The sequence below is a fragment of the Callithrix jacchus genome, chromosome 6, assembly GCF_049354715.1.
Source record: "Callithrix jacchus isolate 240 chromosome 6, calJac240_pri, whole genome shotgun sequence".
Taxonomy (NCBI): Eukaryota; Metazoa; Chordata; class Mammalia; order Primates; family Cebidae; genus Callithrix; species Callithrix jacchus.
This window is the reverse complement of record NC_133507.1, coordinates 144430355-144458115: the sequence shown is the minus strand read 5'-3', so window position 1 is coordinate 144458115 and position 27761 is coordinate 144430355. Positions and strand designations below refer to the sequence as shown.

General features: G+C 41.6%; 1 protein-coding gene across 4 annotated transcripts in view; it reads right to left on the bottom strand.

Moving 5' to 3' along the window:
* Window positions 1-24750, bottom strand: part of MOGAT1 (monoacylglycerol O-acyltransferase 1) — a 90205-nt gene extending 65455 nt beyond the window's left edge. For 3 of the 4 annotated variants that reach the window (XR_008482292.2, XM_078328684.1, XM_002749832.6), the window contains exons 1-3: window positions 24585-24750; window positions 5579-5757; window positions 4337-4541 (exon numbers count right to left, since the gene is read on the bottom strand). Coding sequence is in view for 3 of the 4 variants with exons in the window: in XM_078328684.1 (XP_078184810.1) it covers window positions 4337-4541; window positions 5579-5757; window positions 24585-24678 (478 nt within the window). In the remaining variant the exon portion in view is untranslated. The remainder of the gene's footprint in view (window positions 1-4336; window positions 4542-5578; window positions 5758-24584) is intronic. The other variant, XM_078328685.1, reaches the window with a different exon arrangement.
* Window positions 24751-27761: the final 3011 nt, after the last annotated feature.

Genomic DNA, 27761 nt, shown 5'->3' with positions numbered 1-27761 from the left:
CAGCTTCCCAAAGTTCTGGGATTACATGTGTGAGCCACCATGCCTGGCCCAGTGCTGCTATTTCTTAGTGGTCCTTCATTATCTCTCTTGTCCTCTAACACCCATGAATTTAACCACCATTTGTGTGTGCTGAGCTCTCCCAAGTCCATCTGTCAGGAGATCTTCCTCCTGAGGTTCCACGCCCATATCTCCAATTGCCTAACTGACATCTCTACATTGACAGCTCTAAGACACTTCAAATTACACATCTCCAAACCAAATGCATTAAATTCTCCCTCAAAGTGGTCCCTCTTCCAACACTATTTATCAAGGTGAATGGGACCATCGTCTATCTGGTCAAAACACAACTTCTTCCATATGTAGCCACGTTTCCCTTTCTTAGCCACCACATTGACTGATCATTCATTCATTTAAAAGCATTTATTGAGCACCTGCTACACGTCAGGTACTGGGCTAGATATTGATAATAATGACAAAATACAGTGGCTGCCTTCATAAGGATGAATCCATCACTAAGTCTTAGTGACTCTATCAAATTTTTTTTTTTTTTGAGACGGAGTTTCGCTCTTGTTACCCAGGCTGGAGTGCAATGGCGCGATCTCGGCTCACCACAACCTCCACCTCCTGGGTTCAGGCAATTCTCCTGCCTCAGCCTCCTGAGTAGCTGGGATTACAGGCACGCGCCACTGTGCCCAGCTAATTTTTTGTATTTTTAGCAGAGATGGGGTTTCACCATGTTGACCAGGATGGTCTTGATCCCTTGACCTCGTGATCCACCCGCCTCGCCTCCCAAAGTGCTGGGATTACAGGCGTGAGCCACCACACCTGGCCCCTCTATCAAATATTTTTAATGTTAATCTCCTCTTCTGTATCTCCAGTGCCATTGCCAATGTTAGCTCAGCCCTTATCACCTCTCTCTTCATCACCCAACTGATCCCTTCCATCATCACAATCTCCAGGCCTACCTGCCTCTAACCACTCTCCAGTCTGTTGCCTGAATTATCTTTCTTTCTTTTTTTTTTAAGAAAAAAGGAAGAAAGAAAGCTGGATTATCTTTCTATCACACAAAATCCATCAGATCCCTCCTTTGCTCAAAATCCCTCCAAGTTCCCCATGGCTTGTCTACAAGATAAAATCTAAAGTCCTCTGTGTGGTATATAAGACTGTCATGATCTGATGCTGTTATCTGTCCAGCCTTAAGGAGTAAACAGAAAGGAACACGAACCCTGAAAGATAGTCAGCTCTGGCTGACACCTGATGGGTACAGATACACCAAAATGGGACCAGAGGAATGGGCTGGAGGTGGGATTTAAAAGGAATTGCAGATGCAGAATCCCCTTGGGTAAGAGCAAAACAGACTGCTGTCAGCAAAGGCCCTCTGAAGCCCCATGATTCCTTTCTACGTCAGCTCTGGTGCCTATTTCTGCCAGTCTTTCACACCCAGAGAGGTAGCCACTTGGGCAGGCAGAGTGAAGAGGGGCAGCCTTGGACCAAGGACTGTCCTAGAAAGCTAATTCTAGGAAGTATAGAGAACTTTCTAGACTTAAAGACAAGGATAGTCTAAACCTCTACTGGCTAAAAGTTTGAATATTTCTATTCTGAAATAACTGAAGGTTATACCACAGAAAAGAATTCATGATGTCAGAAACCAGTGATTACATTCTGTTATAAAGACAGGTGCACACGTATGTTTATTACGTGAGCAAATACTTGGAACCAACTCAAATGCCCATCAACGACAGACTGGATAAAGAAACTGTGGCACATATACACCATGGAATACTATGCAGCCATAAAAAAGGATGAATTCATGTCCTTTGCAGAGACATGGATGAAGCTAGAAACCATCACTCTTAGCAAACACACACAGAAACAGAAAACCAAAGGCCTCATGTTCTCATTCATAAGTAGGAGCTGAACAATGAGAACACATGGACACAGAGAGTAGAACATCACACACAGGGCCTGTTGGGGGTGGGGGTATAGGGGAGGGATAGCACTAGGAAAAATACCTAATGCAGATGACAGGGTGATGGACGCCACAAACCACCATGGCAAATGTATACCTATGTAACAAACCGGCACGTTCTGCACATGTACCCCAGAACTTAAAAAAAAAAAAAAATATATATATATATATATATATGAAACCAGTTATTGCAAACAGGTTTCCTCTCCAAAGCCAACGTTAGTAAACTGCAGTAGCTGTAGGGGCGCTACATGGAGAAAGACTTTAAAATGGAGTTTATGTGTCTGACACGGCCATGAAGAAGCAGGTTCGTACGTCTTTAGTGCCATGAATTTGCCAAACCTGCTCTCAACTATATGACTAAAACTCACCTGTGATGTGACAATGCTTTGAATAAGCAAGCAGTACACTTTAAATATGTTTCTGTGCGTTTGTGAAATTTAAACATTCTTCCCTGTAATTTTCTAAAACTCTAACACAATGAATTCAAAACAAGAAAGAGAAGTAATCCCCACCCTCGCCCCCCACCCGCAACCCTTGGTGGTTAAGAAGGGGATAGTGCACCCTCTGCAGGTCAGATACAAGATCTTCTGGTAGCTTGGAGGGTTTACTGCGCCCTCTAGTGTGCGCTCTGGCTCAGACTGGACTGAGAAAACAACCTGAAAACCCAGAGGTGAATCCTGGTCCTAGGGTGCTTAATGATATCCTACTAGGTATATAAATTCACAGGAAGTAATAAAACATTTGGAATACCATGAAGAATTCTTTTTTTTCTTTATTTTTTGAAACAGAGTCTTGCTCTGTCGCCCATGCTGGAGTGCAGTGGCGCTATGTTGGCTCACTGCAACTTCCACCTCCTGGGTTCAAGCAACTCTCCCACCTCAGCCTCCTGAGAACAGGGGATTACAGGCACCCGCTACCATGCCCTAATTTTTTATTTTGATATTTATTTATTGAGACCAAGTCTCACTCTTGTCCCCTATGCTCAAGTGCAATGGCCCAATCTTGGCTCATCTGCAACCTCTGCCTCTCGGGTTCAAGCAATTCTCCTGCCTCGGCCTCCCAAGTAACTGGGATTACAGGTGCCTGATACCACACCTGGCTGATTTTTGTATTTTTTTACTAGAGACAGGGTTTCACTATGTTGGCCAGGCTGGTCTCAAACTCCTGACCTCAGGTGAACCGCCCACTTCAGCCTCCCAAAGTGCTGGGATTACAGGCATGAACCACAATCACGCTCAGCTCGTCTTATTTATTTATTTATTTTATTTGTTATGGGTCCTCGCTCTGTCCCCCAGGCTGGAGTGCAGGGGCACCATCTCCAGTTATTGCAGCCTTGACTGGATCACCCGGGCTCAGGTGATCCTTCTACCTTAGCCTCCTGAGTAGCTGGGACTAAAGGTATGTGCCACCATGCCTGGCTAATTTTTGCATTTTTTGTAGAGATGGGGTTTTGCCATGTAGGCCAGGCTGATCTCAACCTCCTGGGCTCACAAGAGATCTGCCCGCTTCAGCCTCCTAAAGTGCTGGGATCACAGGCGTGAGCCACGGCACCCGGCCTGAACGCTTATTTCTGAGCCAAGTTATTTTTAATCTAGGAAGACAGCCAGTTGAATATGTTTTGCTTTATCACTGCTGTTACTTCAAGACACAACAAAAGACATGTTCCATTTCTAGTATTTGTAACAGAAGGCATGGTGCCTCTCCAAGGGTGTCATTTGTCACTTACTTGATCCATGATTTCTTTTTCTACACCTGAATACACAAAACACACTCATTACTTTATTTGTTCATTGTGTTAATATTCACTGATCATTTCTATGTTCCAGGCACCATGCTAGATACTTGGGATAGAACAGAAAAAAGGACATAGTCTATGTCTTTCTGACACTTACAGTCCAGTGGGGGAGGACAGGAAACACCCAGACAGCATAGGAAGTGCCAGATGAGGCTAAAACAGGTTTTGGCCGGGTGCAGTGGCTCATGCCTGTAATCCCAGCGCTTTAGGAGGCCGAGGCGGGTGGATCACCTGAGGTCAGGAGTTCAAGACCAGCCTGACCAACATAGAGAAACCCCATCTCTACCAAAAATACAAAAATTAGCCGAGCGTGCTGGTGCATGCCTGTAATCCCAGCTACTCGGGAGGCTGAGACAGGAGAATTGTTTGAATCTGGGAAGCAGAGGTTGCAGTGAAGCGAGATTGTGCCACTGCACTCCAGCCTGGGCAACAAAAGCAAAAACTCTTGTCTCAAAAAATATCCAAAGAAACAGGTTTTACTCTAAGAAACCATGAACACACATGGGCTTGGGAGGGAATGTCTGTGTGCTCCCGCTGCCCTGTGGAAGCATTGATCTGCCATCACTTACCACTGCTCATCAGATATTCTCGGAAGAGAGGACACCGGAACCAGAATGGCAGCACGTGAAGGTACGCAGTAAAGCCAGGGAACAGCTGCTTGAAGTCAGAATAATTTGTACAAAAGTTTCCAAAGGCTCCAGCCACGAGGATTCCATGGGGGTGAAACCCAAATATATAGTTGTGACTTGGATCCAAATCTTGAGTTTTAATGAGCTACAGCACATTCATATTGAGATTAAAGAAAGAAAAAAAAAAGTAAGTTCCCTTACTATTTTCCAGTGAGAAACAAAAGAACTAGTTTTTATGTCAAGAGAAAATGGAGAATATGACTCGTTTTAGCTCCCTGGATTGGAGCTGTTTCCAAATTTCTAAACTATCTTCTGAGCCCAGATCCCTTTATATACAGCCTTCTAGATTTTGTCAAGTCAGCTGACAGTTCATTGAGTAATTGGAACTGAATTGCAGCCTTTCTCCCTGCTATGGTTTCAATGTGTCCCCCCAAAAGTAAATGTTTAAAAACTTAATCCCCAAGGCAACATTGGGAGGTGGGGCCTAATGAGAGGTGATTAGGCATGAAACCAGAGTGAATGGATTACAACAGAAGTAGGTTTGTTATCTTGGGAGTGAGTTCCTTATAAAATAATGAATTCAGCCAGGCGCAGTGGCTCACACCTGTAATTCCAGCATTTTGGGAGGTCGAGGAGGGCAGATCACGAGGTCAGGGGTTCGAGACCAGCCTGGCCAATATGGTGAAACCCCATTTCTACTAAAAATACAAAAATTAGCTAAGTGTGGTGGCCTGCACCTGTAGTCCTAGCTACTAGGGAGGCCGAGGCAGAAGAATTGCTTGAATCCGGGAGGCGGAGGTTGCAGTGAGTCAAAATTGCCCCACTACACTCCAGCCTGAGCAACAGAGTGAGACTCTGTCTCCAAAAAAAGAAGAAGAAGAATGAATTCAACTCGTTCTTGCTCTTTCTTGGCCTCTCCTGCCCTTCCAGCTATGGGCTGGCGCAGCAGGAAGGCTCTTGCCAGATGCCAGCATCTTTGGGATTGGCCTTTCCAGCCCCTAGAACTGTGAGACATACATTTGTTTTCTTTATAAAGTACCTAGTCTTTGGTATTCTGTTATAGCAGCACAAAACAGACTCAGACACCCCCTCTGAAAAAGAAGCTTGAGGTATATGTGATGAAAACAGATTTCCACTCTTTTGCTAACTCAAAATAATACTTTACAAAACAATTGTACTCACATGGATTGGAAAATAGTCCTTAAAGTATTTCCACACAGCCCAATTTCTGACCCAGTTGGATCTCCTGCCTCCTTGCTCTGGGGTATTCCAGTCAAAGTAAAGCCACGTCAAATAAGGGATGTAAAGGAACCAATAGTTGTGGATGATCAACATCACAATGATCCCAATGCACACCTGCGCTGTAAGAAAGAAAAAGTCTCATGGAATCAGAGTCTGTTAGTAGCTGCTCACCGTAGTGGCCCATGGCACGGGGACTAATACATATAAGGTATGTTAAACTGAGCCTCAGTTGAGGTAAGGTAATAGAACCAGGCAGTGATGACACCGTATCATTTAACCTTTATTGGATGTTTACCATATGGCAAGCATTGTGTTATGGACCCTGCCAAGGTATCTTAATTTAATCCTCATAAAGCCACATATCAATAAAGTAGCCATAGTACTCTTTTTATTTTTGAAGGGGGAGGTGGAAAGAATGGATACAGGAAACACCAAGCCATACTTTTTTTTTTTTTGAGATGGAGTCTCACTTCGTCACCCAGGCTGGAGTACAATGGCGCAATCTCGGCTCACTGCAACCTCTGCCTCCCGGATTCAAGTGATTTTCCTGCCTTAGCTTCCTGAGTCGTTTGAATTACAGGTGTGTGCCACCACACCCGGATAATTTTTGTATTTTCAGTAGAGACAGGGGTTCATGTTGATCAGGGTGGTCTCAAACTCCTGACCTTGTGATTTGCCCGCCTCAGCTTCCCAAAGTGCTGGGATTATGGGTGTGAGCCACCGCACCTGGCCTCATAGAACTCTTAACGTTCTTTTTAAAGAAGACAAACAGCCGGCGGCGCGGTGGCTCACTCCTGTAATTCCAGCACTTTGGGAGGCCGAGGCTGGTGGATCACGAGGTCAAGAGATCGAGACCATCCTGGTCAACAAGGTGAAACCCTGTCTCTACTAAAAATACAAAATTTAGCTGGGCATGGTGGTGTGCGCCTGTAGTCCCAGCTACTGGGAAGGCTGAGGTAGGAGAATTGCTTGAACCCAGAAGGCGGAGGTTGCGGTGAGCCGAGATGGTGCCATTGCACTCCAGTCTGGGTAACAACAGCGAAACTCCATCTAAAAATAAATAAATAAATAAGACAAAAATGGAAGCTTACAGAGGGGTTAAGTGAGTTGCCCAAGCCACACAGCACCTAAGTGGCTGATCTGTCTGAATTGAAAGTCTAACTCCTTAGTCCTGGCTTTACATCTCCTCCCCTATGTGAATATGTGGAAGGATCATTGCCGACGAGGATGCAGAGAATTTCCTAACACAGGAATTCCCATCTTCCTACCTTGACCGAGCAGGCATTATTCATGTGCCTACAAAGAGGGCACATTCTGGCAACAAACTTCATTTTCAGGAACTGCTGTCAGACATAGAAATAGCAAAGGTGGGACCCTTTAGGTCTTAGCATGCATCACTTCTTGCAACATTTGATAATGAGCAAGCGATTCTAATTGTTTAAGCACCTAATAACATAGCTTCAAGATACACGGGGCAAAAACTGTCAAAACTTGGGTGGTAGTGACAAGTTTGGTTATCTTCAAGTAACACATGAAGCTCAGCTATATGTTTTTAAAATGTCTATGTTATATACTACAATTAAAAAATGTATAAAAAGAGAAACACGTTAGCAAGAGAAAGAGAACGTACATGAAGACATAAAGCCTGGCACACAGTAAATGTTCACTAAATGCCAGCTACCTTGACTTTAAGGAGTGCTGTTGTCGCTTTCTTTCCTATCATACACTGCAGTCTCCAATCTAGGGTTCACTTTCATCCCCAAGCTCTTATCTACTGCCAATCATCTTTGTTAAAAACAACTCTTTCCCCAAATGATCCACAAACTCTCCGAGAAATAGTACCTTAATCTATTATTGAAATATATTCATATGTACTGACATAGATGTTTTACCAAAAACAGAACATTCATATATATATATATATATATATATATATATTTTTTTTTTTTTTTTTTTTGAGACAGAGTCTCACTCTTTTGCTCACACTGGAGTGCAGTGGCACAACCTCAGCTCACTGCAGCTTCCACCTCCTGGATTCAAGTGATTCTCCTGCCTCAGCCTTCCAAGTAGCTGGGATTACAGGCACGTGCTACTACGTTCAGCTAATTTTTTAATTTTTCAGTAGAGATGGGGTTTTGCCATGTTGGTCAGGCTGGTCTCAAACTCCTGACCTCAAGTGATCCATCTGTCTTGGCCTCCCAAAGAGTTGGGATTACAGGGGTGAGCCACTGCACGCAGCCTATTTCTATTTCTTAATACATATAAATCAACAAATTTCTCAGATATATCATTGAACCCAGTCAGCAAACTGACTTGCTGGTCTCTCTAAGTTGGTTAAAGGTTAAAAGACTAGATGACATGCAAATTCATAAAGCGTTCCATACAAAAAAAAAAAAAAAAAGACTGGATGAAAGGTTAAGGGAGCATGTGTCTTCTACCCCTCTGTGGGGTATCCTGTTACATTCTGGACCTGCCAGAAAAGTTTCCACGAGTCCAAAGCATGATGGAAAGAATGCCCTCTGTCCTCATTCCTACAGGATCATTCCATTTTGCTTCCTCTGATTTCTTCTATTCAGGCCCGAGTGCTGATGATTTGCCACTATTGGTTATTTTTCTGTTTATTTTCATAAAACGTGCAAAAAAAAAAATGACAGGAAACTTACGTGGGCCTCATTCTTTTGTACTCAAATCTTGATCAGGTAAGGTATAGTGAAACAGGGCAGGGAAAGAGCAGTTACTGAAAAGAGAACCATCCTCCTTCACTGTATATAGGGCATCTCATTCATTCCTCCTTGCAACCCCCAAGGTATATGTTACTGCCCCATTTTACAGTTGTAGAAACTGAGGCTCAGGGAATTTGAGCATCCAAAGGATTTGCGGCTGGATCTGCCTAATCCTTAAACCCACGCACTTTTTCACAAAGCCACATTATCCTCCAGCTAATGGCAATAACACTGTAGACAAACTTATGACAGGTGCATAAGCAGGTTAATAAGCGTAAAGAATCAGGCAAGTGGGAGGTTCTGTTTTCCTTACTACAAAGATGGAAAAACTGACATCAAAAGCAAACTGACTGAATTTTAATCACAGAGTGAGCCAGGAACAGATCCAGAAATAATGTCCCCAAGCTACTCATTCACTCTTCCACTAACTGAACTACGGATACCTGAACACATGCTGCATGTCTCTTTAATGCTCGTTACATGTTTTGCATCAAAGGAAGACGCCACGGCCAGCCGTGGTAGCTCATGCCTGTAATCCCAGCACTTTGGGAGGCTGAGGCGAGTGAATAACCTGAGGTCAGGAGTTTGAGACCAGCCTGGCCAACATGGCGACACCCCATCTCTACTAAAAATATAAACATTGGTGGGGTGTGGCGGTGGGCACCTGTAATCCCAGCTGTTTGGGAGGCTGAAGCAGGAGAACTGCTTGAAACCAGGAGGTGGAGGTTGCAGGGAGCTGAGATCGTGCCATTGCACTCCAGACTGGGCCACCAGAGCAAGACTCCATCTCAAAAAAAAAAAAGAAGGAAAAGAAAACACTATAAAAACTAGGTGACTAGATAACCTCTATTTTCTATTTATATATATATGTATGTATGTATGTATATATGTATGTATGTATATATGTATGTATGCAGGTATGTATGTATTTATATATGTATGTATGCAGGTATGTATGTATGTATATATGTATGTATATATATGCATGTATGTATGCGTGCATGCATGCATGTATATATGTATGTATGTATATATGTATGTATGTATGTGTATATATATGTATATATGTATGTATGCATATATGTATGTATGTATATATGTATGTATGCAGATATGTATATGTATGCATGTATGTATGTATATATGTATGCGTATATGTATGTATATGTATATATGTATGTATATATGTATGTATGTACATGTGTGTGTATGTGTATGTATATATGTATGCATGCATGTATGTATGTATGCATGTATATATGTATGTATGTGTATATATGTATGTATGTATATATATATGTATATACTGCATATACCTCTTTAATGCTCATTACATGTTTTGCATGCATAGCAGTTAAGATGTAGGTCTGGAATTGAACTGTTAGTTAGAATTTGCCACTGACTAGTCTACCCAGGCCAAATTCTGTGAGCTCTTGATCCTCAATTCCACTGCCTGTGAAATGGGCTTATGAAAGCTCCTGTTTCCAAATGCCATAAAGGGAAGAAATAACATAAGGGTGTACAGTGCCTGGCACAGAACTAGTGTTCATCAAATGCCAGCCACTGTTATAATTACTTTCTTTATTATTAAACATTTGGAAAATGCAAAATGTAGCTGCAGACAGGACATCAGGCAAGTTCCTCAACAAAAACTACTCTTAAACTTTTCCTTTTGACTTTTTTTTTTTAATTTTTTATTGCATTTTAGGTTTTGGGGTACATGTGCAGAACATGCAAGACAGTTGCATAGGTACACACATGGCAGTGTGTTTTGCTGCCTTTCTCCCCTTCACCCACATTTGGCATTTCTCCCCAGGCTATCCCTCCCCAGGTCCCCCTCCCGCTGGCCCTCCCCTTTTCCCCCCAATAGACCCCAGTGTTTAGTACTCCCCTCCCTGTGTCCATGTGTTCTCATTTTTCATCACCCGCCTATGAGTGAGAATATGCAGTATTTCATTTTCTGTCCTTTTGACTTTTTTATCCTATGAACAGGTTATGTTTCTTTAATATGATCACATTTTCAAAATTCTGTATTTTATCACTTAAAATTGTGTCACATTAGCTGTTTTACAACCTAATGACTGATCAATATTCCATTGATGGTTAGTGCTAATTCAACCATTTTCTTCCTTTTAAACATCTGCGATTCTAACAATTTTTCTCTGTAAATGTAATCTTGCATAAAGTTTCCCCACATTTTGATTTGCTTCCATAGAAAAAAAAGAAGTAAAATATGGCCGAGCACAGTGGCTCACACCTGTAATCCCAGCACTGGGGGAGGCCAAGGTAGGCAGATCACGAGGACAGGAGTTTAAGACTAGCCTGGTTGACACGGTGAAACCCCGACTCTACTAAAAATACAAAAATTAGTTAGGCATAGTGGTGGGCATCTGTAATCCCAGCTACTCAGGAGGCTGAGGCAGGAGAATCATTTGAACCTGGGAGGCCGAGATTGCGCCATTGTCCTCCAGCCTGGGCAACAACCTTGAGACTCCGTCTCAAAATAAATAAATAAATAAGTAAGTAAGCAAGTAAAATACTGGATGGCTAAGCAGAAACATCTTTGTCACCTGGTACACTTTGACATTTTGCTATCCAAGGAAGTTGTTCAAATTTAAATTCCCACTCTAGACACTGCATACATTTTTTGTCTCAAATCATAAAGAGCATCAAAATAGTTTTTTAATCCTTTGATTCTTTTTTATTTTTTGAAACAGAGTCTCACTCTGTTGCCCAGGCTGGAGTGCAATGACCTGATCTTAGCTCACTGCAACCTCCACCTCCCGGGTTCAAGGCATTCTCCTGCCTCAGCCTCCCAAATAGCTGGGATTACAGGCATGTGCTACCAGACCCAGCTAACTTTTGTATTATTAGTAGAGATGGGGTTTCATCATAATGGCCAGGTTGGTCTTGAACTCCTGACCTCAGGTAATCCACCCACCTCGGCCTCCCAAAGTGCTGGGATTACAGGTGTGAGCCACTGTACCCAGCCCTGTAATCCTTTGATTCTAAATGGGATCAAAAGAAGAAAACACCACAAAAACTAGTTGATTAGATAACCTCTGTTTTCTGTTTTATCTCATTAAGCAATTCAAGATAACTGGATTCTTCCAAACTGGAGTTCGAAGAGACAGGAAGATACAAGGGTCTATGCCATTATATTGTGCAGCTCTCGAAACGCAAGCTGATAACTTTAAAAGTTGTCTAGATTCATAAACCAAGTTGAGTTGAAGGCCAAGTTGAGTTGAATTTTAGCTGGGTTGATTTATCTATATTTTGGATTAAAAACCACAACTCAGACCCCCATCAACGACACTCTATTTTCACTTAGTTAGCAAAAATTCTACTTTCTCCACATTGTTGGGGAAGCTGTCCCTCACTCACATTTTTTTTTTTTTTTTTTTTTTTAATGAGATGAACTCTTACTCTGCTGCTCAGGCTGGAGTGCAGTGGAGTGATCTCGGCTCACTACAACCTCCACCTCCCAGGTTCAAGCAATTCTCCTGCCTCAGCCTCCCAAGTAGCTTGGATTATAGTCATGTGCCACTACGCCTGGCTAATTTTTCTATTTTTAGTACAGACAGAGTTTTGCCATGTTGGCCAAGCTGGTCTAGAACTCCTAACCTCAGGTGATCCAACAACCTAAGCCTCCCAAGGTGCTGGGATTACAGGAGTGAGCCACTGTGCCCGGCCCCCCCCACTTTTTTTTTAATTGAAGTGAACTTCACATAACATAAAAAAATGGTGATTTTAAACAGAAAATTTTGGTGGCATTTAATTCACAATATTGTGCAATTACTACCACCATCTAGTTCCTAAACATCACCATTATTTCAAAATAAAACCCTTTACCCACTAAGCAGTTACACCCCATTTTCTCCCTCCCCGCCACCACTGGCAATCACCAGTAGTCTGTAGTCTGTTTCTGTTTTTTTTTTTTTTTTTTTTTTTTCGAGACAGGGTCTCATTTTGTCACTCAGGCTGGAGTGCAGTGGCATGAACACGGCTCACTGAAGCCTCCACCTCTTGGGCTCATGTGATCCCAAGTAGCTGGGACTAGAGGTGCACACCATTACACCTGGCTAATTTTTGTATTTTTTGTAATAGTAGGATCTTGCCATGTTGCTCAGGCTGATCTCGAACTCCTGAGCTCAACCAATCCACCTACTTGGCCTCCCAAAGTGCTGGAATGACAGGTGTGAGCCAACGTACCAGGCTATAGTCTGTTTCTATGGATTTACCCACTCTAGATATTCATATGAATGGAATGGTAGAATATGGGGCCTTTTGTAGACTTTCGTTTAACAACAGGTTTCTGCAGACCCTTGTTTAACATCAAGCTTTTGAGTTTCATCCATGGTGCAGCATGTATCAGTACTTCATTCCTTCTTATGGCTGCACAATATTCCCACATACATATATACTGTAATCTGCTTACTCATGCATTTGTTGTGGACATTTGGGTTGCTCCCACCTTTTGGCTACTGTGAATAGTGCCACAATGCCCCCATCACTGGAACAGTACTACATGTTCAAAACAAGTAAGTCTCCAGCAAAGTGTATGTGCGATCATTGAATTCAGCACCACCAATAAAGGGACAAAATGACATGATGCCTCCTCATAGGATCTAATGGGAAATACATTCCATCACCTTAGTCAAGTCCAGGTTCAGGGACATTCTACAAGATAATTGGCTTGGGCTGTTTAAAAATAACCTTATAAATGCTTTAAAAACAAACTAAAGGCAAAGAAACTGGTCTAGGAAAAGTTGAAGACAATTAGGGAAATTTGAATATAAGTCAAATATTAAATAAGATTATTGTATCCCGGATAAATATTTTGGGTATGATAGTGGGATTTTGATTATGCAGAAAATTCTTGTTTTCAGGCGATACATGCTACAGCATTTAGAGGTGAAGTGTTATGATGTTTACAACTTAGCTACTTACTTCCAAATTGTTGAACAGCAACAACAAAGTGTTTGTGTGTCTGTGTGTGTGTGTGGAGAGAGGGAGAGAAAGCAAACGTGGCAAAATGCTAAAAAGTTGCTAAATCTACATAAAAAATGTGTTTTCAAAAACTTGTATTTTATTATGGTAAGAGCACTTAATATGCAATCTGCCCTATTAACAAATAAACATTTGTGTGAACAAGTGTCTAACGCAGTATTGTTAGTTGTAAGTACCATGTCTGTGACATAATAATATTTGGTCTCTGTCCCCAGTTCCTAGCCTAGAGCTCCTAAAACTGTTGTAATTTCCTGATCAACAAGGGTGCTAGGTACCTCTTTCTATCTTTTACTCTAATATTTGGACCCCAGTTCCTGTTGCAGAGCTCCCAATCCCTTGGGACTTCCTGAGTGACAGCAGTGTCTTTTCTTCTAGAGGCAACTTTTGGTGGGCTCCAGGATGGTGGCTGGTCACCGAAATACTAAGCAGTCACTAGATGCTTGGAACCTGCAGCCCATCCCCATTCTCAAAAGAGAGGAGAAGGGCTGGAAATGGAGTTAGTAACTGATCATGTCTAAATGAGGAAGGCTCCATAAAGTCCAGGGTTTCGAGAGCTTCCGGGTTTGTGAACACAGCTACATGCTGAGAGATTGGTGTACCCCAATGCCATGAGGACAGAAAAGCTCCTGTGCTTGGGAACCTTTCAGACCTTGACCTAGGAACCTCATCGTCTATATCCTTTATCATATCCATTATAATAAACTGCCATTATATCCATTATAATAAACAATATATTATATTGTTATATATTAATATATATTATATAATATTATATTGTTATAAACAATATAATAATATAATATATTGTCCATCCATTATAATAAACATTATAATAAAATTTATATTTATAATATAAATATTATATATATTTTATATATTTTATAATATATAAAATTATTATGTATTATAATAAATATAATAATTTTAATAAATTAAAATGTAAGTGTTTTCCTGCGTACTATGAGCCATCATAGCAAATGACAGAGTCCAAGGAGGAGGTAGTGTGACTCCTCAATTTGTAGCCAGTCAGAAAGAAGCACAAGTGCCAGCCTGGACTTGTGGTTGGCATCTAAAGTTGGGGCAGTCTTGTAGACTGAGCTCTTCCCCTGTGGAACCCAACTCCAGGTGGACAGCACCAAAATTGAACTATGGGATACCTAGTTGGTGTCTGGAGAATTGCAGAAGGGTTGGTCCAGCAAAATCAGGGATGTAAATTTTCAGTTTTCCATGAATTGAAGACTTTTGGCAAGGAGTGGTGGCCAGGTCTGTGGCTTCTGGGGGGTGCTTAAGTGCTTACACAGACCATTCCCATATCTGCAGCTTACTAATGATTTTTCTTCTGTTGTCTCTACCCTTTCTGACTCCAGTCCACTCACCTGGATATTGACAATAAGTGAAACTGTTCTATAAAATCTCCATGAGCAACCTGCATCAGCCAAAACATTGTGAAAACTGTTGAATGTATATTTACTTGCATTGAATAATGACCATAATTAAGAAATAATTTAAGACATTTAACTTGTATATGTATTATTTCTTCCTAGTCTCATCTAAAACATTTTCTTTTTTTTTTCTGCATGTAAACTGTTTCCATACATATTTTTTCCTTTTTTTTTGAGACAGAGTCTCACTCTGTTGCCAGGCACCAGGCTGGAGTGCAGTGGCACGATTTTGGCTCACTGCAACCTCCGCCTCCCAGGTTCAAGCAATTCTCCTGCCTCAGCCTCCCTAGTAGTTGGGACTACAGGCACGAGCCACCACGTCTAGCTAATTTTTGTATTTTTTTTAGTAGAGACAGGGTTTCACCATGTTGGCCAGGATGGTCTCGATCTCTTGACCTTATGATCTGCCCACCTCGGCCTCCCAAAGTGCTGGGATTACAGGCATGTGCCACCGCGCCCAGCTTCCATACTTATTTTTAACGATTTAACATAGTATGAAGAAAGTAAGTAAAATTCAGAGAGAAGCAAAGTTTATTAGCACTTCTTTTCCTTCTTATTCCTGGAGACACTGTATCTTTAAAATACCTATCTGTGCCATATGTAGAATATAAGAATGTAAGTGTTAATTCTTCTGATTTAAAAAAATTTCTATTTTAAGAGAACTTGCCTCCCTGAGTTTTTAAGAATTGTGCTAAAAGACAGATCTCATCAGACCCCTTTGCAGAATTTTGCAGCCTAGCTTTTTTCATATGTGGGTTTATTCTACACTGCTTTTAAAAAGTGTTTCACACAGGGAAATCTATTTTTCTTGTTTTATAGCACATTCAATATTGAACCTACTTCCTTGCCCAACAAAGGCAAATAAATTATAGCAAAGATCCAGTTGTAACCAGCCCTATGTTCTGAATATTTCAGGAAGGTTTCTATAAACACAAATACTTTGTATAGCTCAAACTGAAATCCATGGAGATAATCCATAATAAAAGAAAAGGAGAGCTTTTACTGAGCAATAGCAGAACAGTGGGTAAGGAAGAAACAAGGAAAACAGAACAAGAGGGAAAAAAAGTGGATTGGTATTGTCATGTCACTTCAGCTTTCTTTTTTACAAAGTTTAAAACAAAGGAGACTTCCTTATTACACTGACAGGCAGACTGGATCTCCTGTTTTCAGGCAAACTGGTCTGTCTGGAGATCTATTTCCTTCCTTGAAGTTGCAGTTTGATTATGTGGCACGTAGGATGAGTGACTTCACTTTAATTTGCTCAGGTCTGCTGGAGCCTAGAATAGGAGCTCAGTCCAAAACAATGGCTGCCAATAATTTCTGTTCAACACAACTAAATACAACATGTGGATTCCTTTGTTATACAGGACATTAGTAAGGGAACTGCTAAAATATGAATAATGTCTGTAGATCATAATATTGTGTTGTGTTATTTTTCTGATTTGGGTAATTGAACTGTGGCTATGTGCTTAGTTTTAGGAAATACATACTATAATCAGTTAGTTTTCTACAGATTAAACTATAGGGTAATTCCCATCAAACAGCAATCCCAGGAGGCTTTTCTTTGGTGTGGAAATTGTCAAGATGATCCTGAAATACATATGGGGATGCTAAGGACTTGGAATAATCAAAACACCTGTGAAAAACAACAACAACAAAGTTTGAGGACTAACACTATCTGATTCCAAGAATTATTACAAAGCTACAATAATCAAAACAACATGGTACTGGCATCAAGATAGATAAACAGATCAATGGCACAGAATAAAGAGTCTAGAAATAAACACATGCATATATGGACAACTGATATTTGATAAAGGCACAAGGGTAATGCAGTGGAGAGCAGAGAGTGCTCTTTTAAGAAAAATGGAGCTGGAACCATTGGATTATGTATATGCAAAAAAAATGAACTTAGACACTGTACCATATACAAAAATTCACCCTAAATAGATCATAGATCTAGATGGAAAACCTAAAACTATTAAAACTGGGAGGAGAAAACAGAAGAAAATTTTTGTGACCTTGGATTAAGCAAAGATTTTAAAGATATAACACCAAACACAATTCATTTTTAAAAAATGGATACACTGGATGTCATCAAAATTAAAACTTCTGCACTTCAAAAGACACTGTTAAGAGACTGAAAAGATAACCCACTGACTGAAAGAAAAATCTATATGAAGCACACAGCTGATAAATGACTTTATATCCAGAATATACAAGATATTGCTCTCAAAACCCAGCAATAGGAAAACAAGCAATCTAATAAAAACTGAGCAAAATATTTAAACAGATGCTTCAACAAGGAATACAGATGGCAACTAAGTACATGAAAAGATGCTCATTGGGAAAATGCAAATTAAAGCCACAATCAGACACCACTATGTACTTATTAAAATTGCAAAAACGAGGGTGTCAGCAATATTCCCTTGGCTCCAGCCAGGAAAAATGCTGGCTCCTGTGGTCAGTGGGGAGAGTGTGTGGGCAAGTCGGCACTCATCATTCAGTTAATCCAGTCTTACTTTGTAATGGAGTATGACCCAATCACTGGAGATTTCTACAGAAAGCAGTGTGTGATGGATTACACAGCAGGCTGGCTAGATATTTTGGATATAGCAGAACAAGAAGAGTTCGGAGCCACAAGACAACAGAATGTGACAACTGGTAAGAGCTTCCTGTTGGTCTTTTGAGTCACGTGTAGAAGCAGTTTTGAAAAAAATCTATACATTTCAAAGACAGATTCTCAGAGTAAAGGATTGTGATGAGTTTCTGATGATAATAGGACAGTTCTGGATCATCAAAGACAAGTAACACAGAAAGGACAGAGTTAGTACATCATCTTAAGGGAGCATATCCAGAAGGCATTAGCAAAGATTAGAATGAGTGTAGATTAAGCTTTCCATTAACTTGTCCAAGTTATAAGGAAATTTCAAAGGCAGTAATTTCCTTCTTCACCAGACCAGACAAGAAAGGTTGCTACTGTGTCATTTTCTAGAATCCTGTGAGTTTTAGCTATCAGCCTCCATGAAAAGCCTTCATCTTCTTCTCTCCTTACAGTTTACATGTCATTGGTATCTTTCTAGCCTTAGACACACGATCGCCATGTTAGCCTTAGACCAAGAAGCTGGAGAGTCCTTTCCATGAAGCTAATACGATGGTCATTTCCAGACAAATTTAAAGGAAATGCCAAGGCTGCTTCGAAATTGTCTGATTTCATTAAAATATACATGCCAGGCATGGTGGCTTTTCAGTAGAGAAGGGATTTTGTTGTGTTAGCCAGGATGGTCTCAATCTCCTAACCTCGTGATTCACCTGCCTTAGCCTCCCAAATTGCTGGGATTATAGGCGTGAGCCACCGCGCCCAGCCAACAGGTATTTTTATATGTTTATGAGCAAATATACTTCACAACGTACCTTGTATATCTGCAAAGTTAAGTATTTAATTCTCATGCTCACTTTCAACTAACATAATAAAAGTGGAACCTATGGAAGCGGTGGAAGAATTTTCACTTGCTGGTCTGGTTTTGGTTGTACCCACCTTTGGCTAGTCACATATCCACTCAAGAAACGTTCCCAATAGAGTACAACAGGATGAGACTCTGAAATCATTTTCAATACCCGCTGCTAGATATAGACTGTTACAGCTCAAGTATGAAGTGTAAAACTTCAGTTGACAATTAGCGTAACTGTGGACGGCTTCTGATTTTGTTTTTTAATTCTGCGGATTGTGTTTAAACAATTCAAAAGTATGTTCCTGATTTTGAGATACTAAAGTGCTTAGTTGTTGCTTTATTGAATGTGTACAAAAGTCCCATTAAGTTTATGGAGCATCCCCTTATATAGCTTCAGGTGCTAGAATTAAAATTGATGTGTATCACAATAAAAAATGAATTGCAAAAATTATAAAGACAACATCGGCTGGCAACAGTGGCTCATGCCTGTAATCCCAGCACTTTGGGGGGCTGAGGCGGGCAGATCACAAGGTCAGGAGTTCAAAACCACCCTGACCAAGGAGGTAAAACCCCATCTTTACTAACAATACAAAAGTTAGCTGGGTGTGGTGGCAGGCACCTGTAATCCCAGCTACTCAGGAGGCTGAAGCAGGAGAATTGCTTTAACTTGGGAGGCAGAGGTTGCAGTGAGCTGAGATTGCACCACTGCATTCCAACTTGGGCAAAAGAGTGAGACTCCATCTCAAAAAGAAAAATATATATATATATATATGAAAAACAGGTGATGGTAAGGACATGGAGCAATTAGAACTTTCATGCCCTGCCAGTGGGAATGTAAAATGGTATAATACTTTGGAAGAAACTTTGGTGGTTTCCGGAAAAGTTAAACCTGCAACTATCATATAATCAAGTCATTACATTCTTAGGTTTACCTATGAATAAAGAAAGTATATGTTCATACAAAGATATGTAAGTCAAAGTTCATGGTAGTATTATTAATAATAGCTATGAGCCAAATATTCATCAATAGATGATTGGACAAATTACAATATATTCATTCAAGAGAATGCTGCCTAGAAACAAAAAGCAATGAACTATTGATATATACAAGAAAGAGTCTCAAAATAATTATGCTGAGTGAAAGAAGCCAGACAAAAACAAAGTATATAGGATGTGATTCCATGTATACAAAACTCTAGAAAATGCAAACTAATCTGTGGTGACAGCAGATCAGATCAGGCACAGTGTGGCTCATACCTGTAATCCCAGCACTTTGAGAGGCCAAGGTGGGAGGATTCCTTGAGCCCAGGGGTTCAAGACCAGCCTAGTTAACATAGGGAGACCCTGAGAAAGAAAAAGAAAGAAAGAAAGAAAGAAAGAAAGAAAGAAAGAAAGAAAGAAAGAGGAAGGAAGGAAGGAGAAGGAAGAAGGAGAGAAAGAGAAAGGAAGGGAGGAAGGAAGGAAGGAAGGAAGGAAGGAAGGAAGGAAGGAAGGAAGGAAGGAAGGAAGAAAAAAAGAGAAAGAAAAGCCTATCAGTGGTTGCTTGGGAAAAGGGTAAGGTGGGGCAGAGAAGGAGTATGAGAAATCTTTGAGGATGATGGCTATGCTCACTATCTTAATTGTGGTGATGGTTTCTTACCAAATTGTAAACTTTAAATATGTGCAGTTTATTGCATATCAATTATACCTCAATAAGGCTGCTTAAATAAATAAGTGAATAGCCAGGCACAGTGGCTCACGCCAAAATCCTAGCACTTTGGGAGGCCGAGGTGGGCTGATCACGAGGTCAGGAGATCGAGACCAACCTGGCTAACACAATGAAACCCCGTTTCTACTTAAAAATACAAAAAATTAGCTGGGCATGGTGACACCCACCTGTAGTCCCAGCTATTCGGGAGGCTGAGGCAGGAGAATTGCTTAAACCTGGGAGGTAGAGGTTGCAGTGAGCCAAGATCATGCCACTGCACTCCAGCCTGAGCAACAGAACAAGACTCCATCTCAAAAACAAACAAACATATAAGTAAATAAACCCATTCAGTAAAAGATCATGGTTCCACCAGTTATCACATATAACCTTGGACAAAAAACTTCTTGAGCTTCAGTTTTCTCATCTAAAAAAATAAATATAATAATTCTTTCCATGAGATTGTAGGTAGAAGATAGCCAATAAATGTTGTCTATTTCTTTTTCATTTTTCTACCTTTCAATTCGTAGCTTAGTACAAGCTAGTAAGAAATATTTCAGTTTTTTTAATATTAAGGTGGGTGACTGGTACTTAAGGTTGGGTGACTGATACTTAACATGTATCTCAAAGAAACTGATTTTATTACTAAATGAAACATTTTGTTATTTTAAAATATATTTCAAGTACTAATAGCTTAAACTCACTTTCCTGGTGGTGGCAAGAAAAATGCATTCTGGGATTTTGATTTAGAGATCTTAAATAAAAACATTTCTCATTAATCATTAATAAAATATCTCTCATCACCACTGGGAGTAACTTATATCAACTCCTTACTTGAAACTTGATAATTAAATGGAAAGAAGGTAGCATTTATCCTTTCTTTCCTGTAAGAATTGAATTATAGGGTAGTCAAATGATGCTACATGATAAGACTAAATTTTTAACTGTGGAAATTCTAGCTAATAAATGAAGGTTAAATGATAGAATAAGAAAATTACTATTTTGCTGGTTCAAATAAAACAATTGGGGCAAGGATCATGACTGAAATCACTAGATGAAAGGTCAGTTGTCAATGAGGAACGTCTGCAGCATGGCAGTCATTTTGTCTCATATTACTTTCTTTTTGGGACAAGCAGACACCGTGTGCATCCTGATGTGATGTGATGTGATGTGAAGTGCACAGCAACACCTAAGAAGAAGTCTTACCCAGGAGGTTTCATCTAAATCTAATCAAGCAACACCTAGGAAGAAGTCTTACCCAGAAGGTTTCATCTAAATCTAATCAAGCATTTAACTCTAACCTCCATCTTCTAAAAGAAATATAGGGGATAGAGGAACAAGGTAACTCTACAAAGAAGCAAACTCACAAAATGAGACATTCTGCAGGACCTATGTCATGCCTTCTTCAAGGCTTCATAGACAAAAAAACAAATGGGAGGCACTGTTCTACACAAAAGACATAAACACCGAATAGAACATGAGGCTCTTATTTGGATCTGCGTTCCAACAAATTGCCAGTAAAAGTGTTTTTTGTCTGGATGCAGTGGCTCACTCCTATAATATCAACACTTTGGGAGGTTGAGGCAGGAGGATCACTTGATCCTGGGAGTTCAAGACCAGCCAGGGCAATATAAGGAGACCCTGTTTCTACCAAAAAGAAAAAAAAGGCATAGTTTTGGCAGAATTTAGGACACTTGAACTTGGTTTTAGATGATTTTAAGCAATATTTGTAAACTGCAGTAGGTATGAGAAGAGTACTATGGTTACACACAAAATACTTATTTTTAAAATAGGCAAACTAGAATTAAAATATCATAATGTGTGAGTTCACACAGACACAAAGGAAACAACAGACACTGTGGCCTCCTTTGAGGGTGGAGGGTGGAGGAGGATGAGGAAAAGTTACCTATTGGGAACTACGCCAATGATTTACGTGATGAAATAATCTGTATAATCCCCATGATGCACAATTTACCTATATAGCAAACCTGCACATGTACCCCTGAACCTAAAAGTTAAAAAAAAATGCCTATACAAAAAAATTTGATTTGTTTTAAAGTATTTTTGCTAAATAATGGGTAAAAAAGATATGGCAAATTATTAAATAATTATAAACCTTGGTACTGGGTATATGGAAATTCATACTCTTCTGTCTACTTTCCATATGTTTGAAACTTCCCACAATATAATTTCCAAGATATATGATAATACAAAATAATATGCCCCAGCCAACACAAACGTCAAATGTGTGAAACAAAAATATTGAAGTGATTGGATCTAGAGCCATTGCAGTTTCATTCAAATTAGACACAGGTCATTAAGCACCTGCCATGTCCTTGTCATAATCTACTCACATGCCACTGCTGAGCCACATGACCTTGAGCAGTTTACTTTTACCTCCTAGTTCCTTCCTTGGTAAAACGAGGGTAAGGGGTGGTCCCTCCCTCACCCAGTTGCTGTCAGGATTACATGAGTTAATACTCTAGGCAGCTGGGGGATGAATATCTTCTCTTCTGGATGACAGACCAGAAACAGCCCCATTCAACAAGTATTTTTATATATCTCAAAAAATATTTGTGTATATCTTCCACGGGCCAGACACATACTGGGTGTTCCCTCACTGAGCGTGTAGATGAGGACAGCCATACAGAACTCTGTCAAATCACCGCAGTTATACACAGATACAAGCAATGAAAAGGGCCATGAAAGAAAAGGACAGTGGCTATCAGAGATGTGTCGGGTGATCAGTTAGGAAGTCGGGCTCCACGTTCAGGCCATTAAAGAGAGCAGTTTAGTGCTAAAGCAGAGACTTGGGAGCAGAAGTGGGTTTGCAACCAGCTCTATCGCGAACTGCTAGCTGCATCACCATGCGCAATTCGCCTCACCTCTTAGTTCCCGTACCATGAGTGCAGGAATAGTCTTTACCTCATAGGGGTGTTGTACAGATTGCGTAGTTGATTGTGGATGTTGCTTAGAACAGCATCTAGCACATACCAAGCACTGGATAAGGTTGTGTGTTGTTATCTTCATGGTGCTTTGATCCAGAGCAAAAAGGGGTGTAATGTTATCAACCCTGCCTCAGTGTGGCCTTTGAGGACTTAATGAGTTGACATTTTGAATTACTTTTTTTTGGTAAACTCTACCTAGCAGCTCAAGAGAGTCACTTGGAGAGGTTTTGTTTTTTGTTTTTTGTTTTTGTTTTGTTTTTTTGTTTGTTTGCTTTTTGGGGTTTTTTTTTTTAGATGGAGTCTCACTCTATTCCCCCAGGGTGGAGTGCAGTGGCACGATCTTTGCTCACTGCAACCTCCATCTCCTGGGTTCAAGCGACTTTCCTGCCTCAGCCTCCTGAGTAGCTGAGATTACAGGCTTGCGCCACCACACTGGCTAATTTTTGTATTTTTAGTAGAGATGGGGTTTCACCATGCTGGTCAGGCTGGTCTCAAACTCCTGAACTCATGATCCGCCTGCCTTGGCTTGGAAAAATACTGGGATTACAGGCGTGAGCCACTGCGCCCGCCCAGTCAGAGTTCTTAAAAAGGAAAAGACGGGGGGAAAAAAGGTGCGCCAGCTTTATTATGAAACAAATGACTAGAAATTCTAGGGATGGAGCCTGGGCATCTGCATTTTTTAGAAGCTTCTCTGGCGATTCTCGTGTAGAGCTAGGGTTGAGAACCACTGATTCAGGCTTTCAAAATGTGAAAGCAGTTTTAAAAGTGTAAAACTCTGGCACAAAAGTAGTCATGAGTTTTGTCAATAAATAAATAAATAAATAAAAGTGTAAAACTCTCCCAGGCAAGGTTTATACTATTATGACCACCCAACGCTGTACAATGCATGATCTTACATCATATACATGCTCTTAGTTTTCAGAAGAGTTTATGTTTCCAAAGAAGGGTCTCCCCAAATTCCTCTCTCCTCCCACATCACCTCAATTTACTTCAAGAGGAGAACAAATATGAAGGAAAAAACCCAAACCACCCAGGTAAACATCTTTGCCCCATCTAATAATTCGGCTCTTATATGTTTCATGGGCTCAACTTGGGAACCAACCAAAACACACACGCTGCTGGATCAAATTATTTCCAGAGAGAAATCGTTCAACGAAACGCAGTGAGTGGTGCAGCCTTCTTTGCAGAAAGGTACTTCTCTGCATCCAGGAGATCTACAAAACGGAAAAGTGAACACTGCTTTCCGTCACGAGGAAGGAATCAGGTTTGAACTACGGAGACATTACTTTTCCATCTATGAATCAACAGTTCCAGAAACAAGTTTGCCAACTTTTGAGGGCTAAAGAGCTCAAGCGCTTGGTGGGGTCATGGTTACATTTCGGTGAATACAGTTGACAAAAGTCATCGAGCTGTATCCGTACAACCGCACCTTTTATTGTAGGCAAGGTGCACTTCAATTTAAAAAAATAGCACAGGGTAAAATAAAGTGGGTTAAACAGTCGCTCGCGATGAGGTTCTGAGGAAAGAAACCAGAGCCCACGTTAGTTCCATATGCCCTCTTTGACCTGCTCGCTCGGGCCGACAGGGGAACGAGGGTTGGAAGGTTTTATGCAGGTCCTGGTATCCCGACCGTCCCGAGGGAGGAGACCGAGCCCAGGCGCCGCGGCACGGGGCGCGGGGTCCTTACCCAGCAGCAGGAAGGACAGGACCCATTGCAGCACCGCCGCCGTCTGCAGCCGCCGCGTCAGCGGGATGTTGAGCGGCGCAAACTCGACCTTCATGGCCCGGCCGGCCGAGGACCGCGCCAACCACAGCCGCCTGCACCCTGCTGCTCTGCGGCCCCTGAGGGAAGTGCTCGGCCGGATCCGGGCCCCGGGCACCGGCTGGGCGGAGAGGAGGGGGCAGAGCCCAGGCAGCGGGCGGGGACTGGACTTCGCCCCGGGTAAGAGGGCACGCTGGGCTGGGGCTGGGGGCCGCCAATCACGAGCGCCCGGCGCCAGAGCTGGCCCAGAGCGCCCTGGCCGGGGAGCAGCTGCCGAGGCCCGGGCGCATTGGCTGGCGCGCCCGGGCGCTGGAGAAAGCGCGCCGCGTGGGACACGAGGGATGGCGAAAGGAGTCAGCTGGCGGCCGGCCCGAGCCGGGCAGCGCGGGCTCGGGCCGCCTGGCTGAGGATCTGGGATCTCCACCAGGATCTGACCATTGTTCAGCTGATCGACCACCCAGCACATGCCTAGAGCATCCGCCCTTAAACCCACCCCTTCCTCCGAACCCTCCATGACTGGCGGAGGGTTGGTTTGAGGAATCGCGCACCAACTGGAGAGAGGCGCGAGACTTGCTTCTTAGCTTATTGATCTGTGTCCCCCGCCACCCCTGATTTCCCCGAGGAGGGGGAAGAAACCTGGCTTCCTCACTCTTGGATTGTCAGATCCCTTCAGGAGCTTTGGGAACGTTTCATCCATTCATTCATTCAACCCACATTTATTGAGCACTTGCCACATGCGGGGCACCATGTGCCAAGCTATTCATTGTCTTGTTCTCAGAGTACAGGGAGAAAACATAAGCAAAACGACTAAACAATTTGGTGTGTAATTACAAGTAAGCCTATACTGTGGATGACTAGAAGACTTGAGAGCTAAGACTGCTACATGGTCAGGGAAGTGTCTGAAGAAGTGCCCTTACTTGAGCTGTAGCCGAATTCAGTTAACCCAGGAGTCATCCAGGCAAAGGGAAGAACATGTGCAAAGGTCCTCTGGCTGAACTTAAAGAAGAGCTCAAACAGTGGGAGCTTGGGGAACAAGGGTGAGATTGGGGTAACATCAGGCAAAAATGAGGGGCAAGGGCCAGACCCTTGCAGACTGTGTTTAGGGTCCAAGTTTGTACCACAAGAGCAATACAAGATACTGAAGAGTTTCAATTATGATGTGCTGAATGGATAAATGGATGGACAGATTCTAAATGGTGCCTAGTCATTGGGAGCAACCACTGCACTTTATTTATAAATATTAATTACCACATAGTTAAAAAGCTCAAAATGATGAGTAGCTGTCAAGTCATTGCTGGAGAGGTCTTGGAACAGGGCAACAGAGTTGACCCTCCCTTCTTCCCCATGCGATGCCCCTTTCTTCAACATTTTAAAACAGAGATTTGATTAAAACAAGGGCCACTTGGGGGAGTTGTTTGTGACTTTTTGTATGCAAAACCTGTTTGGGTTTTCTCCCCTTCTGAAGGAGTCACTTTATTTTTTATTTTATTATTATTATTTTTTTGAGACGGAGTTTCGCTGTTGTTACCCAGACTGGAGTGCAATGGCATGATCTCGGCTCACCTCAACTTCCGCCTTCTGGGTTCAAGCAATTCTCCTGCCTCAGCCTCCCGAGTAGCTGGGACTACAGGCGTGCACCACCATGCCCAGCTAATTTTTGTATTTTTAGTAGAGACGGGGTTTCACCATGTTGACCAGGATGGTCCCGATCTCTTGACCTCGTGATCCACCAGCCTCGGCCTCCCAAAGTGCTGGATTATAGGCGTGAGCCACCGCGCCCGACCCAGGAATCACTTTATTCTTTCCTTTTAGATTTCTTCCTTGAACCTTGCCCCAGTGCTAGGGGAGCCACGACGAACACACACTACGTCAGACACTCTGCAGAGCCCTCACAGGCGTTTTATCAAAAACCCTACAAAATAAGCATTTGATTCGATTTTGCAGCTAAGGAAATCAGGGCTTAAAGTCACAGAGCTGGTAAATGGCAGAATAGAGAAGATTCAAATGTAGCTTTCTGTAAAATCTGGAGAGGCGAGTCATCCCCTCATCAACTGAACCCAACATGGAATAAACATGCATAGAGTGTCTGCCTTGCATTAGGCATTGTCCTTGGTACTGGTGACACAAAAGTGAATTAAGGCGAGGTCACTGTGCCTTTGAGAATTAATGCACATTTATTCATTGACTACTTGTGGATAGCTTTTTTTTGGGGGGGGGGAGGAAGGCAGGAAGGCAGGGAAGGAAGAAGGGAGGGAGGAAGGAAGGAAGGGAGGAAGGGGGGGAGGGAGGGAGGGAGGGAAGGGAAGGAAGGAAATCAAGCAATGAGAGAGACATTGCCGACCTGGATCTAGAGGTTTACAAGTTGATTTCTTTTTTTCTTTTTTTGAGAGAAGGAAAGAAAAAAAAAATGAGTAAAGGAGAGGAAGAAAGAGGAAGAGAAAGAGGGAGGGTGAACGGAAATATTGCTTTATTCTGAAAAAAAAAAATGTGTATTATTAATGGCCAATCAATGTTTCATTTAAAACTATGAGTAGGTGTGATGTGGTATTGACAAGAATGTATATTTTGTGTATTTGAAGTGGAGAGCTCTATAAATATTTATTAAGTTTACTTGTTCCGGATCTGAGTTCGAGTCCTTGATATCCTTATTAAATTTTCTGTCTCACTGAGTCTAAGTCTCTATGTATCTGGGTGTTAGGATCGTTAGCTCTTGTTGTTGCATTGATCCTTTTACCACTATATCTTTGTTGCTTTAAAATCTATTTTATCCGATACGAGAATTGCAACTCCTGCTTTTTATTTATTTATTTATTTATTTATTTATTTTTGCTCTCCATTTGGTTGGTAAATCTTTCTCCATCCCTTTGTTTTGGGTCTTTGTGTATCCTTGCATGTGAAACAGGTCTGGATGTAACATGCCATTGGGTTTTGACTGTGTCTTTTGATTGGGGGATTTAGTCAATTTAAATTTAGGGTTACTGCCATTTGATGTTAACTGGCTATTTTATCCATTCGTTGATGTAAATTCTTCTTTATGTTGATGCTCTTTACTTTTTGGTATATTTTTAGAAAGGCTGATACTGGTTGTTTCTTTCTATGTGT